Source organism: Bombina bombina, chromosome 12 (genome assembly GCF_027579735.1).
Source record: "Bombina bombina isolate aBomBom1 chromosome 12, aBomBom1.pri, whole genome shotgun sequence".
NCBI classification, from domain to species: Eukaryota; Metazoa; Chordata; class Amphibia; order Anura; family Bombinatoridae; genus Bombina; species Bombina bombina.
Window position 1 is genome coordinate 159,366,332 of NC_069510.1, and position 16,797 is coordinate 159,383,128.

General features: G+C 37.7%; 1 protein-coding gene across 1 annotated transcript in view; it reads right to left on the reverse strand.

Moving 5' to 3' along the window:
* Positions 1–3,742: 3,742 nt before the first annotated feature.
* The window catches only part of LHX6 (LIM homeobox 6), a 138,270-nt gene continuing 125,215 nt past the window's right edge, over positions 3,743–16,797 (reverse strand). The window contains exons 6-7 of the mRNA XM_053695991.1: positions 10,339–10,442; positions 3,743–6,844 (exon numbers count right to left, since the gene is read on the reverse strand). Coding sequence (XP_053551966.1) covers positions 6,824–6,844; positions 10,339–10,442 — 125 coding nt within the window. The 3' untranslated portion in view covers positions 3,743–6,823. The remainder of the gene's footprint in view (positions 6,845–10,338; positions 10,443–16,797) is intronic.

Consider the following 16,797-nt stretch of genomic DNA (forward strand, 5'->3'; position numbering starts at 1 on the left):
TAAGCCTCTGCAGGCTGCTCCTTATCTCAGTTATATTAATATACTTTTTACCTCTGTGATTACCCTGTATCTAAGCCTCTGCAGAATGCCCCTTGTCTCAGTTATATTAATATACTTTTTACCTCTGTGGTTACCCTGTATCTAAGCCTCTGCAGACTGCCCCTTATCTCAGTTATATTAATATACTTTTTACCACTGTGATTACCTTGTATCTAAGCCTCTGCAGACTGCTCCTTATCTCAGTTATATTAATATACTTTTTACCTCTATGATTACCCTGTATCAAAGCCTCTGTAGAATGCCCCTTATCACAGTTATATTAATATACTTTTTACCTCTGTGATTACCCTGTATCTTAGCCTCTGCAGACTGCCCCTTATCTCAGTTATATTAATATACTTTTTAACTCTGTGATTCCCCTGTATCTAAGCCTCTGCAGACTGCTCCTTATCTCAGTTATATTAATATACTTTTTACCTCTGTGATTACCCTGTATCAAAGCCTCTGCAGACTGCCCCTTATCTCAGTTATATTAATATACTTTTTACCTCTGTGATTACCTTGTATCAAAGCCTATGCAGAATGCCCCCTTATCTCAGTTATATTAATATACTTTTTACCTGTGTGATTATCTTGTATCTAAGCCTCTGCAGACTGCTCCCCTTATCTCAGTTATATTAATATACTTTTTACCTCTGTGATTACCTTGTATCTAAGCCTCTGCAGACTGCCCCATATCTGTTATATTAATATACTTTTTACCTCTGTGATTACCTTGTATCTAAGCCTCTGCAGACTGTCCCTTATCTCAGTTATATTAATATACTTTTTACCTCTGTGATTACCTTGTATCTAAGCCTCTGCAGGCTGCTCCTTATCTCAGTTATATTAATATACTTTTTACCTCTGTGATTACCCTGTATCTAAGCCTCTGCAGACTGCCCCTTATCTCAGTTATATTAATATACTTTTTACCTCTGTGATTACCTTGTATCTAAGCCTCTGCAGACTGCCCCTTATCTGAGTTATATTAATATACTTTTTACCTCTGTGATTACCTTGTATCTAATCCTCTGCAGACTGCTCCTTATCTCAGTTATATTAATATACTTTTTACCTCTGTGATTACCCTGTATCTAAACCTCTGCAGACTGCTCCTTATCTCAGTTATATTAATATACTTTTTACCTCTGTGATTACCTTGTATCTAATCCTCTGCAGACTGCTGCTTATCTCAGTTATATTAATATACTTTTTACCTCTGTGATTACCCTGTATCTAAACCTCTGCAGACTGCTCCTTATCTCAGTTATATTAATACACTTTTTACCTCTATGATTACCCTGTATCAAAGCCTCTGCAGAATGCCCCCTTATCTCAGTTATATTAATATACTTTTTACCTCTGTGATTACCCTGTATCAAAGCCTCTGCAGAATGCCCCCTTATCTCAGTTATATTAATATACTTTTTACCTCTGTGATTACCCTGTATCAAAGCCTCTGCAGACTGCCCCTTATCTCAGTTATATTAATATACTTTTTACCTGTGTGATTATCTTGTATCTAAGCCTCTGCAGACTGCCCCTTATCTCAGTTATATTAATATACTTTTACCTCTGATTACCTTGTATCTAAGCCTCTGCAGATTGCCCCTTATCTCAGTTATATTAATATACTTTTTACCTCTGTGTTTACCTTGTATCTAAGCATCTGCAGACTGCCCCCTTATCTCAGTTATATTAATGTACTTTTTACCTCTGTGATTACCCTGTATCTAAGCCTCTGCAGACTGCTCCCCTTATCTCAGTTATATTAATATACTTTTTACCTCTGTGATTACCTTGTATCTAAGCCTCTGCAGACTGCCCCTTATCTCAGTTATATTAATATACTTTTTACCTATGTGATTACCTTGTATCTAAGCCTCTGCAGACTGCCCCTTATCTTAGTTATATTAATATACTTTTTACCTCTGTGATTATCTTGTATCTAAGCCTCTGCAGACTGCTCCTTATCTCAGTTATATTAATATACTTTTTACCTATGTGATTACCTTGTATCTAAGCCTCTGCAGACTGTCCCTTATCTCAGTTATATTAATATACTTTTTACCTCTGTGATTACCTTGTATCTAAGCCTCTGCAGGCTGCTCCTTATCTCAGTTATATTAATATACTTTTTACCTCTGTGATTACCCTGTATCAAAGCCTCTGCAGAATGCCCCCTTATCTCAGTTATATTAATATACTTTTTACCTCTGTGATTACCCTGTATCAAAGCCTCTGCAGACTGCCCCTTATCTCAGTTATATTAATATACTTTTTACCTCTGTGATTACCCTGTATCAAAGCCTATGCAGAATGCCCCCTTATCTCAGTTATATTAATATACTTTTTACCTGTGTGATTATCTTGTATCTAAGCCTCTGCAGACTGCCCCTTATCTCAGTTATATTAATATACTTTTACCTCTGATTACCTTGTATCTAAGCCTCTGCAGATTGCCCCTTATCTCAGTTATATTAATATACTTTTTACCTCTGTGTTTACCTTGTATCTAAGCATCTGCAGACTGCCCCCTTATCTCAGTTATATTAATGTACTTTTTACCTCTGTGATTACCCTGTATCTAAGCCTCTGCAGACTGCTCCCCTTATCTCAGTTATATTAATATACTTTTTACCTCTGTGATTACCTTGTATCTAAGCCTCTGCAGACTGCCCCTTATCTCAGTTATATTAATATACTTTTTACCTATGTGATTACCTTGTATCTAAGCCTCTGCAGACTGGCCCTTATCTTAGTTATATTAATATACTTTTTACCTCTGTGATTATCTTGTATCTAAGCCTCTGCAGACTGCTCCTTATCTCAGTTATATTAATATACTTTTTACCTATGTGATTACCTTGTATCTAAGCCTCTGCAGACTGTCCCTTATCTCAGTTATATTAATATACTTTTTACCTCTGTGATTACCTTGTATCTAAGCCTCTGCAGGCTGCTCCTTATCTCAGTTATATTAATATACTTTTTACCTCTGTGATTACCTTGTATCTAAGCCTCTGCAGACTGCTCCTTATCTCAGTTATATTAATATACTTTTTACCTCTGTGATTACCCTGTATGTAAGCCTCTGCAGACTGCTCCTTATCTCAGTTATATTAATATACTTTTTACCTCTGTGATTACCTTGTATCTAAGTCTCTGCAGACTGCTCCTTATCTCAGTTATGTTAATACACTTTTTACCTCTGTGATTACCCTGTATCAAAGCTTCTGCAGTCTGCCCCCTTATCTTAGTGCTTGTTATAATTTTGCATTTTAGCCAATTAGTACTGGTCCCTGCATAAATGGACACAAGTGAGCACAATGTTATCTATATGGCACTATCTGGCTGTGAAAAGCTAATAAAAGGCACTGAGATGAGGCAGGGCCTTAGAAACAGGCAGAGATTTAGAGGTGTAGAGGTTATAAAGTATATTAATATAATGCTGGTTGTGCAACGCTGGGGAATGGGTAGTAAAGGGATTATCTTTTTAAACAATATAGAATATCAAGTAGACTGTCCCTTTAAGTTTTGTGTCCAACTTCTTTAGCTGGAGAGCTTTGTTTGTCTTTGAAGAGGGGAAACCATCTCTTTCTGTTTCATGTCAAGAGACCAATGAAGTTTGGTTGCCTACTTACAGTAAATAACCTTATGATTGTGTCCTAGGTTATGTGAATAAAAATAACCAATGTCATTCATGTAAGTGCCAGCACTTTGACTCAATTAAACTTTATTAATGCACAAGACATTTACAATGCACAACATTAAAAGTATATATAACGAAAACAGACGTTTGTTTAAAAAAGTGCTTACATGGTCTTATAAATAAATAGTACATTATTTGCTGACTGAGAACACACGAGGACTGGTCTGTTTAAGGCCAGGAGATGGGAACAAGATTAGATGATAATTATTACCAGCTCTGAGTAGGGTTAACGTGGTGTTTTCAGGTGCTTTTATCCCTTAATATATTACTGTTCAATAGAAAGATCTTCCACCCCCACTGCTCTTTGAGTTAGTTTTATTTATTTGCAAGTGACAGCAGCTCGTTGGTTCCAAAACACAGAATTCATTGTCATTGGCAGAAGAATGGTTCATTGTTTCCACACACAGATTGATAGTTTTAGGGGTACAGTTAATTAGCAATTCTCTTTCTATGGTGGCATCTAATAGAGGTTGTCGTCATTGGTATGAACAGTTGAGGAGTAAGCTGGGGTCTTTATGTTTAGTTCTTACTGTTGGCATTTTTAGTGGCACATACAGTATATTTACTCCACATCTAATGCAGCTTTGTATTTTTGTTTTGATAATTAAAATAACTCCATTAATACGATAGCGCAGTAAGAAGTCTTGGTGTAGAAATGATGTCGGTGAAAATTGAACTGGTGAAGTCGTTGAATCTCATTATAATCAAATCTTCATTTACATGCAATTTCCACCTTTTCTGCACAAGTATCTTGTCTAATTAAGCAGGCTTTAGAAAATTATCATATTCCTCTCCCATGTTCACTCTTCGTCATGTGTTACTTTTACACTCATCATCCAAAGTTTTTCCAAACCACTTGATGTCTACGTGGGGTTAAATTCCTTTTGTTTTTATTTGTTGCTTTTTCATTCTGTTGTTCACAAACTTAAATCCCCCAACTGGCCAGACAAATGTCAATGACCACTTTGAGCTACATACATGAGAGAATATTGACAGGTTTGGGCCGATGTTGGTCAGTTTATTGCAATAGAAAAGAAGTTGATGGACGCTAGTGACTCAGTGAATCTGCTAATAAGATATGGGTCTGTAATAGTTGTGCACAGCACGGAACTATAAGGAACGCCATTTTCCATGTGTCTGAACAAAGCTGCGGTCTTCTCCAGCAGCCAATGACAGCATCTGAATATGTGTGAGAGCACGAGAGAGCGTAATGAAGATGATTTTTCTCTAACCATGATATTCTTCAGGGTTGGAATAAACCGTCTTTATTTTCATTATTTCAATCTAATTTTCTCTTCCTGTTTGAGGTAACTAGTAAAAAAGTGCATTTTGTTTATCAGGAGATTATATTTTTTTCATAATTAAGCACATCCATATTTTATTTTTTACAACACAAAATATCAGGTAGCCACATTCTACTAGTTCTAGACATGGCAAACGTAGAATTGCTGACTGTTGGAACATTAGAATATTAAAGTGTGTATTAATCAGTTGCAGTCCTAGCAGGTGCTATGGATACTGTGCAAACCCTCAGATAATATAAAGGTAGGAGGTCCCACACCAGTACCCAGTACAACCTTTATATTTTTAGCTTTGTGGTCAATGTTTTGTACCCACAAATGTTATTGTCTAGAGCAAGGGTGGCCAAAATTTTTATTTGGAAAGGCCGATGACTAATGGTAGGATTAGCTGTGGGCCACATTACATTATACTTACACTTATGCTAAACAAAGCACTTCAAAATAAAGTTAGATTATATACTTACAATTCAACTCAGGATGTAGCCCATGGGCTGTAGTTTGGAAAGACACCTGATCTTGAATTACCCCTAGGGGCTTATTTATCATATGTCTGTCGGACCTGATCCGACACTGCGGATCAGGTCCGACAGACATCGCTGTGGACAGACATTGCTGTGGAGTGCTAGTTCTCTTTTGCCTTGTTAGCCATGTGGATCAGCCCTATTAATGACCCACTAGTGAAATGATATTAAAGGGTTGTAAATGTTGAAGAGAGCCACCCTCAATTTTCAAAACATTACAGCAGGGGTAGAGAAAGGGAATATCTGAAAAATAATAGTGATATTTTTTATGGATGTAGACAAAGGGCTTTCTAGTGACCTAAGGGATTTGGATTATTAATGGGCAACATTTTTAGAATACATATTTAGTCTGCAAAGTTGAAGGTTTAGATGGAACTTCTTATTTAGAGAAATGGACAATATTGTATGTGGATGGGCTATATTACATACATGCGGATAGCTTGTATAAGGAAGTTGGAGACGTTTGTGGAATTTGAGGAGGATGGAACAATGATTTTTGTAATCAAAGCAAGGAGCGCTTGTATAAAATACAGAAGTATAAAGGTGGGCAGGCCTGTAAGGGGTTTAATTAATGTAGGTTGTATCAGACAGTGAAAGCGGCTATATAAACAAAAAGCAACTTGCTTGATGGAGAAGTGGAACAGGGGATGGGTGAAATATTGGAAGTTTGAAGAGACAATTTTGCCTTATACAGTAATCTACCATTATTTGGTGACCCTAAAACATACCGGTCACACATATAGGACCACCTGGTCAGAATACATTCACATTTTCTATACTCCAGATGTGCATTTTGTTTGTTGACCTTCCAAAGATATCTTAACCTTTTTCATGCTTTCGATCCAGATACAAGCCCTTTTATGTTTAACTCTACTGTTTGGCAATCCTTATCACAGTTTTGTTCAGGCATCATAGTATGATGTCATCTTTAATATCCCTCTGCATGCAAATATTGCTGCGTACAGTTCAAGCATGGGGCATTCAGTCTCTCTGTGGGGGAGGAAGAGCACTGACTTTGCTGTCTCTGCTGGAGTTTATTGTTGAAATCTAAATAATTCAATATGATAAAACAGCCAGGGATACAGCTTACTGTATCTACTAAAGCGATCTCCGAGCCTTCTTTAAAAGTTTGTGATGCTTCCCTGGGTTTGTTTCTGCATGTTTGTTGTGTTGGTGGTTAGGCTCTGCTCATCCCTTGTAATCCTGGCATTGAGGACATCTGGCAGTCACTTTCAGCTCACGACATTTCAGTATTGAAAAAGTATAACCTGTATGCAGAAACAGGTAAACTCAATTAGGGATAATAATATAATACAGTTCCACACAATGTCAGCTAAATGTGGTGAAAATCTGTCTGAGGCTCTACACCAAAACCTCCACTTCATCCTATATTATATAAGGCCAAGTATGTTTGTCCGATGAAGTCATGCACAGTAGAGACTGCGCATGGACAAACATACCTAGCCTTTAACCGCAGCGTGAGACAGCTTTAGGAAGCTTCAGCACTCTCAGCTGTTATGTTACAACCGAAAGCTGGAGCTCCTGAATATCTAGGCATCTGCCGCTTATGGAGGCGGAGCGTAATCGGTGCTCCGCCTCCATATGAGGGCAGATGCCTAATTGTTACAGATGGTGACACTGTGTGTGTCACTGTCTGTTACGATCTTCTGCTGGTGCCGGCGGGAGGTGTGGGTGGGAAGCAGGTGGGTGGCTCAGCAGCGAAGGTGGGAGGGCCCTACACTACAGAAATTATTTTTGTAAAGGAACAGGGAGGGATGGGGCAGCTACACTACAGAAAAGGAGGTTGGGGGTGCTGGGGGGAGGAAGGGACACTACACTATAGAAAAGAAAAAATAAGTGGTTTATAGGTATTGGCAGACAGCTGCCAGTACCTAAGATGGCGGCAATAGATAGAGGGGGGAGGGTTAGACAGCTGTATGAGGGGGTTAAGGGAGGTTGGAGGGTTAGGGGGATCCTACACTGCAGAAAAATAAAGAGATAGAGGTATAGGGATAGTGATAGAGGGATAGGGATAGATGGATAGGGATAAAAGGATAGGGATAGAGGGTTAGGGATAGAGGGAGAGGGCTAGGGATAGAGGGATAGAGATAGAGGGATAGTGAAAGAGGGATAGGGTTAAACGGATAGTGACAGAGGGATAGGGATAGAGGGTTAGGAATAGGGATAGAAGGATAGAGATAAGAGGATAGAGATAGAAGAATAGGGATAGAGGGATAGGACTGATAGCGATACAGGGATAGGGATAGAAATAGAAGGATAGTGATAGAGGGATAGAGATAGAAGAATAGGGATAGAGGGATAGGACTGGGGATAGAGGGATAGAGATACAGGGATAGAGATAGAAGGATAGGGATAGAGGGATAGAGATAAAAGGATAGGGATAGAGGGATAGAGATAGAAGAATAGGGATAGAGGGATATAGATATAGGGATAGAGATAGAAGGATAGAGATAGGAGGATAGGAATAGGGATAGAGATAGAAGGATATGGATAGAGGAATATAGATAGAGATAGATGAATGGAGGGATAGGTATAGAGATAGTCGGATAGGGATAGAGGGATAGGTATATTTCTTACCTTAAACATTTTCACCCCTGTACACAGGCTTTAACACTAGTACATGTATAATCCAAAAGACAGCAGCACTCACCAGCTTTTTCCAAGTTTTACACCTTTATTAGAATTTCCGAGAGGTGTATGTAAAAGATGACATAAACCTGGCATGACTAAGGGCAGCATGCCTGAAATGTCATCTTGTATATACACCTTTGGGATATTTTAATAAAGATGTAAAACTTGGCAGAAGCTGGTGAGTGCTGCTGTATTTTAAACTCTATTAGGGATGTCAGTGATATGTGGAGTGGATATACAAAGCTGGAATCATAAGGATTATATGGAGCAAAAGGAAACATCTTAAGGAGATGTTATACCGAATAGCAGGAGGCATTAATGAAGTAAGGTAAAGAGGGTTATGGGGAGGTTGTTTAGAGCAACAAGAGGGGTCCTTGGGATGGCTGTATGGTAAAATATATATAGTTATTGGAAAACACTATATAGAAATCAATATATGTTACAAAAAGTGTTTATATGAGCTCATAGAATGAGTTATATATTGAATGGGAAGAAGTTATTTGGAGCAGTAAGAGGTATAGGGAAATATTATATGGAATAAACAGAGGAGTTATAAGGATGTGTATATTTAGCCATAGGCAAGTTATATGGAGAGGTTATATGGAGCAATAGAATGAGGTTGAAGCAATGGGAGTATTATAGGGAGAGGCATTATAGGGTGGGTTATATAGAGCAAAAGAATGAGTTATAGGGAGTTTTATATGCAACAATAGAAGAAAATATAGGGAGGTTTATATTATGCAATAGGAAGAGTTATGTGGAGGGTTATATGAAGCAATAAGAGGAATTATAGGGAGGGTTATATAGTGTAAAAGGAGGAGTTATACAGAGGATTATACCGAACAATGTGATGAGTTATAGGGAGGGATATATGGTGCAATAGGAGGAGTTATAGGGAGGGTTATATGGTTCAATAGGAGGAGTTATAAGGAGGGTTATATGGTGCAATAGGAGGAGTTATAGGGAGGGTTATATGGTGCAATAGGAGGAGTTATAGGGAGAGTTATATGGTGCAATAGGAGGAGTTATAGGGAGGGTTATATGGTGCAATAGGAGGAGTTATAGGGAGGGTTATATGGTGCAATAGGAGGAGTTATAGGGAGGGTTATATGGTGCAATAGGAGGAGTTATAGGGAGGGTTATATGGTGCAATAGGAGGAGTTATAGGGAGGGTTCTATGGGGCAATAGGAGGAGTTATAGGGAGGGTAATATGGTGTAATAGGAGGAGTTATAGGGAGGGTTATATGGTGCAATAGGAGGAGTTATAGGGAGGGTTATATGGTGCAATAAGAGGAGTTATAGGGAGGGTTATATGGTGCAATAGGAGGAGTTATAGGGAGGGTTATATTGAGTATTAGGAGGTGTTATAAGGAGTAAAAATGGTGCAATAGGAGGAGTTTTGGGGAGGGTTATATGGAACAACAGGACTTGTTATAAGGAGGGTTAAATCTGCAATAGGAAGAGTTATAGGGAGAGGCAATGTGGAACAATATGATGAGTTATAAGGAGGGTTGTACAGAACAATAGAAAGAGTTAAAGGAAGAGTTATATAGTGCAATAGGAGCAGTTATAGGGAGGGTTATATGGTGCAATAGGAGGAGTTATAGGGAGGGTTATATGGTGCAATAGGAGGAGTTATAGGGAGGGTTATATGGTGCAAGAGGAGGAGTTATAGGGAGGGTTATATGGTGCAAGAGGAGAAGTTATAGGGAGGGTTATATGGTGCAGTAGGAGGATTTATAGGGAGGGTTATATGGTGCAATAGGAGGAGTTATTGGGAGGGTTATATGGTGCAATAGGAGGAGTTATTGGGAGGGTTATATGGTGCAATAGGAGGAGTTATTGGGAGGGTTATATGGGGCAATAGGAGGAGTTATAGGGAGGGTTATATGGTGCAATAGGAGGAGTTATTGGGAGGGTTATATGGTGCAATAGGAGGAGTTATTGGGAGGGTTATATGGTGCAATAGGAGGAGTTATAGGGAGGGTTATATGGTACAATAGGAGGAGTTATAGGGAGGGTTATATGGTGCAATAGGAGGAGTTATAGGGAGGGTTATATGGGGCAATAGGAAGAGGGTATAAACTTCTTACCAGTTGTGTCACATACCTTGTCACCTCTATTTGACAGTGTTGCTTCCATGTCACTTTTGAGGTGCACAGGTGGAGCTGCGTAGGGGAGCCTGCAGTGAACTTGCGCACATTGTACCTGACCTGCAGAACAATACTTCATGTTTATTTCATTCAGTTACACTTTCATCCCAGGGCACAAATGTATCAATATTAGAATTCTGCAGCATTTAAATAAAGTTTCTGTCTGACATAACTGCTGTAGAAGGAGGTTTCATGATAAATAAGCACAGACGATAACTCACCAATGAGAATTCTGCTTGCCATGATCCAGAGTTAAGAGGCTAATTTATTAATCAATCACTTTGCATTCAGTAACATAGCTTGTGGCTCACAGTAATTAACAAACATGGGGCATTACACATTATTGATTATTTTAAACCAGATTTACTTGCAGGATCTTACAGTTTTGCGAGAATAAATCAGCTCAATAGCTTAAATGTTAGAAGTCTTGGAATTTTGCAATAGCACTTTTTAAAGTTTGAGAACAGTTTAAAAGTCAACTACTGTCAACGGGAAAGGTTGCAGCCATTTTTTGTCTGTGAGATATTAAAGGGACATTAAACACTTTGAGATGGTAATATAAAATGTTAAATTGTATATATAAAAATAATTTTGTAATATACTTCCATTATTTATTTTGTCCCCTTTTCCTGTTATTCCATTCTGACATTGTGATCTTTTCAGTTCCTGTTAGAAATGGAAGTGCAGAACACTGTTATATTCCCCTCAGCCATTGGCTGCACACTCTAGTGACCTATTTATAACTGTCCCTAATTGGCCACAGCAGAGAAGGTAACCTAAGTTACAACATGGCAGCTCCCATTGTTTTATAGACACTAAAGTTTTACACTTATTTTGTCACTAATTAAACAACTAATGAAACTAAATACATGTACACGTTATTCTCAGACTAATCATTCTATCTTGCATTCTTTTAGTGTTTATTGTCCCTTTATTATATTGAATCATGATTCTAGACTAAACATGTTTCTTACAATAAACAAAGTAAAAAAATATATATAATAAACAATTTACAGTGTACTGCATATAAATAACACACCCTACACACATGTAATGTATACCCATAATGTCCCAGCTCAAATCTATACTATAATCCCGTTTGTAATGCGTCCCTCGCAGTCGTCGGCTGCAGTGGATTCTTTCACCACCCTGACATTTTCGGAATCCACCTGGATGCAGCCTAGCCAAATGAAGCATTAAGAAAAAACACCTAAGTGCCCGCACAAAATATTAACAAAAAAACACATTACCACCTGCATAAAATAACAAAAAAACCTAACCACCCGCACAAAATAATAAAAAACCTAACCACCCTCACAAAATAATAAAAAAACCTAACCACCTGCACGAAATAATAAAAAAACCTAACTGCCTGCACAAAGTATTAACAAAAAAAAACCTAACCGCCCGCACAAAATAATAAAAAAACTAACCACCTGCACGAAATAAAAAAACCTAACCACCCGCACGAAATAAAAAAACCTAACCACCCGCACGAAATAATAAAAAAACCTAACCACCCGCACGAAATAAAAAAACCTAACCACCCGCACGAAATAATAAAAAAACCTAACCACCCGCACGAAATAATAAAAAAACCTAACCACCCGCACGAAATAATAAAAAAACCTAACCACCCGCACAAAATAATAAAAAAACCTAACCACCCGCACAAAATAATAAAAAAACCTAACCACCCGCACAAAATAATAAAAAAAACTAACTGCCTGCACAAAGTATTAACAAAAAAAAACCTAACCGCCCGCACAAAATAATAAAAAAACTAACCACCTGCACGAAATAAAAAAACCTAACCACCCGCACGAAATAAAAAAACCTAACCACCCGCACGAAATAATAAAAAAACCTAACCACCCGCACGAAATAAAAAAACCTAACCACCCGCACGAAATAATAAAAAAACCTAACCACCCGCACGAAATAATAAAAAAACCTAACCACCCGCACGAAATAATAAAAAAACCTAACCACCCGCACAAAATAATAAAAAAACCTAACCACCCGCACAAAATAATAAAAAAACCTAACCACCCGCACAAAATAATAAAAAAAACTAACTGCCTGCACGAAATAAAAAAAACCTTACTACCTGCACGAAATAATAAAAAAAAACCTAACTGCCTGCACGAAATAAAAAAACCTAACCACCCGCATGAAATAATAAAAAAACCTAACCACCCGCACGAAATAAAAAAACCTAACCACCCGCACGAAATAATAAAAAAACCTAACCACCCGCACGAAATAATAAAAAAACCTAACCACCCGCACGAAATAATAAAAAAACCTAACTGCCTGCACGAAATAATAAAAAAACCTAACTGCCTGCACGGAGTAATAAAAAAACCTAACCACTCGCACGAAATAATAAAAAAACCTAACTGCCTGCACGAAATAATAAAAAAACCTAACCACCCGCACGAAATAATAAAAAAACCTAACCACCCGCACGAAATAAAAAAACCTAACCACCCGCACGAAATAATAAAAAAACCTAACCACCCGCACGAAATAATAAAAAAACCTAACCACCCGCACGAAATAATAAAAAAACCTAACCACCCGCACGAAATAATAAAAAAACCTAACTGCCTGCACGGAGTAATAAAAAAACCTAACCACTCGCACGAAATAATAAAAAAACCTAACTGCCTGCACGAAATAATAAAAAAACCTAACCACCCGCACGAAATAAAAAAACCTAACTAGCCCGCACGAAATAATAAAAAAACCTAACTGCCTGCACGAAGTATTAACAAAAAAAAACTAACCACCCGCACAAAATAATAAAAAAACCTAACCACCCGCACGAAATAATAAAAAAACCTAACCACCCGCACGAAATAATAAAAAAACCTAACTGCCTGCACGGAGTAATAAAAAAACCTAACCACCCGCACAAAATAATAAAAAAACCTAACCACCCGCACGAAGTAATATAAAAACCTAACCACCCGCACGAAGTAATAAAAAAACCTAACCACTCGCACGAAATAATAAAAAAACCTAACTGCCTGCACGAAATAATAAAAAAACCTAACCACCCGCACGAAATAATAATACTTCGTGCAGGCAGTTAGGTTTTTTTATTATTTCGTGCGGGTGGTTAGGTTTTTTTATTATTTCGTGCGGGTGGTTAGGTTTTTTTATTATTTTGTGCGGGTGGTTAGGTTTTTTTTGTTAATACTTCGTGCAGGCAGTTAGGTTTTTTTAACAAAAAAAACCTAACCACCCGCACAAAATAATAAAAAAACCTAACCACCCGCACGAAATAATAAAAAAACCTAACCACCCGCACGAAATAATAAAAAAACCTAACCACCCGCACGAAATAATAAAAAAACCTAACTGCCTGCACGAAGTATTAACAAAAAAAACTAACCACCCGCACAAAATAATAAAATAACCTAACCACCCGCACGAAATAAAAAAACCTAACCACCCGCACGAAATAATAAAAAAACCTAACCACCCGCACGAAATAATAAAAAAACCTAACTGCCTGCACGAAGTATTAACAAAAAAAACTAACCACCCGCACAAAATAATAAAATAACCTAACCACCCGCACGAAATAATAAAAAAACCTAACCACCCGCACGAAATAATAAAAAAACCTAACCACCCGCACAAAATAATAAAAAAAACTAACTGCCTGCATGAAATAATAAAAAAACCTAACTGCCTGCACGAAGTATTAACAAAAAAAAACTAACCACACGCACGAAATAATAAAAAAACCTAACTGCCTGCACGAAGTATTAACAAAAAACACCTAAGCGTCTGCAAGAAATATTAACAAACACCTAAACCACCAACCCCCACATCGCAAAATATAAAGTAATTAACCCCTAATCCGCAAATGAAACAACGCAAATAACATATTTAAAATATTAACACCTAAACTGCCAACCCCCCACATCGCAATAAACCTAATTAATCTATTAACTCCTAAACCGCCAACCCCCACAAGTTACAATTAAAAAAATATATAACATTACTTAAAAAAAAGTAAGATTAAATTAAATAAATCTAAAATTACAAAAAATAAAAAAGTCTAAAATTACTGAAAAAAATAAACAAAATTATAAAAAATTCAAAAAATTAAACCTAATCTAATACCCCTATGAAAATAAAAAAGCCTCCCCAAAATAAAAACACCCCCTAATCGTGCCCTAAGTTAAACAGCGCTTTTACCTAAAAAAAATGACCAATTAGCCCCTAACAGTAAAACCCCCCACCCAACCAACCCCCAAAATAAAAAAATCTAAGTCTAAAAAACACCTAGGCTACCCATTGCTCATAAAGGGGCTTTTGTATTGGCATTGCCCTTAAACGGGCAATCAGCTCTTTTACAAACAGCTCTTTTGCGGCCAAAAAAAAAAAATCCCTAATCTAAACCCCCCCAAAAAAACAACCTAAGTCTAACCCCCGAAATAGGTACTATTATATGGTCCGGTGGTGAAGGTCTTCACCCAGCGTGGGGACATCTTCTATCTTCATCCGGAGCATAGGCGGCGCAGAGCTGAGGTGATCGCGGAGCGGAGGTTATTTGAACAGTCAATAGGATTTTAGTAGCTCTCATCCTATTGGCTGATTTCAAAATTTCAGCCAGTAGGAATGCAAGTTACCTTAATGGGGTACCTTGCAATATTCAGTATGCAGCGGTGACTGCATGAAGATGATCCTCTACAACGGTCCCGCTCCATGGCGGCTGGTCCTGCTCTGCGATCGCCGGTCCTGCTCCGTGGTCACCTCCTCTCCGCACCGCATTCCCTCCGGATAAAGATAGAAGATGTCGCGTTGCTGGATGAAGATGTCGCCGTGCTGGATGAAGACTTCACCACAGGACTTCAAAAACTGTGAGTACCTATTTCAGAGTTATTTTTTTTTTTATTTTTTAATGGGCAGTAAAAGAGCTGATTGCTCTTTTAAGGGCAATGCCCATACAAGTGCCCCTTTAGGGGCAAAGGGTAGCCTAGGTTTTTTAGACTTAGGTTTCTTTATTTTGGGGGTTGTGTGGGTGGGGGGTTTTACTTTTAGAGGATATTTTGTCATTTGTTTAGTTACGAGTTGTTTAACTTAGGCAATGCCCTACAAAAGGCTATTGGTAGTTTATGGTTAGATTGGTGGGGGGGGGGGATATTTATAGGTTTAATTTTTTTTATTTTTGATAATCTTGTTTATTTTTTTACAGTAATTTTAAATTACAGCCTTGTCGCATAATTCATTTACAGGTTTTGATATTCTTTTTTAAGTAAAAAGGTTCATTTCACACATGAAATTGCTATTGTTATTTTGCACTGTACAAAGGTAATGACACAAACACCTGTATTGCTGAAGGTTCAACGTATAATCATTTGCATTTCTTTAAAGTTACATTAACTGGTTTCTAGTAACTTCTTAATGGGAAACGCAGTTAACGTGTCTAAATAACAGTTCTGTGTCTATAAAGCAAAGAGTTACCGTTATAAATTACTCACTACAGCAGGCAACCAATGACTGAGCCGTCTAAATAACAGTTCTGTGTCTATAAAGCAAAGAGTTACCGTTATAAATTACTCACTACAGCAGGCAACCAATGACTGAGCCGTCTAAATAACAGTTCTGTGTCTATAAAGCAAAGAGTTACCGTTATAAATGAGTCACTACAGCAGGCAACCAATGACTGAGCCGTCTAAATAACAGTTCTGTGTCTATAAAGCAAAGAGTTACCGTTATAAATTACTCACTACAGCAGGCAACCAATGACTGAGCCGTCTAAATAACAGTTCTGTGTCTATAAAGCAAAGAGTTACGTTATAAATTACTGACTACAGCAGGCAACCAATGACTGAGCCGTCTAAGTAACAGTTCTGTGTCTATAAAGCATAGAGTTACCGTTATAAATTACTCACTACAGCAGGCAACCAATGACTGAGCCGTCTAAATAACAGTTCTGTGTCTATAAAGCAAAGAGTTACCGTTATAAATTACTCACTACAGCAGGCAACCAATGACTGAGCCGTCTAAATAACAGTTCTGTGTCTATAAAGCAAAGAGTTACCGTTATAAATTACTCACTACAGCAGGCAACCAATGACTGAGCCGTCTAAATAACAGTTCTGTGTCTATAAAGCAAAGAGTTACCGTTATAAATTACTCACTACAGCAGGCAACCAATGACTGAGCTGTCTAAATAACAGTTCTGTGTCTATAAAGCATAGAGTTACCGTTATAAATTACTCACTACAGCAGGCAACCAATGACTGAGCCGTCTAAATAACAGTTCTGTGTCTATAAAGCAAAGAGTTACCGTTATAAATTACTCACTACAGCAGGCAACCAATGACTGAGCCGTCTAAATAACAGTTCTGTGTCTATAAAGCAAAGAGTTACCGTTATAAATTACTCA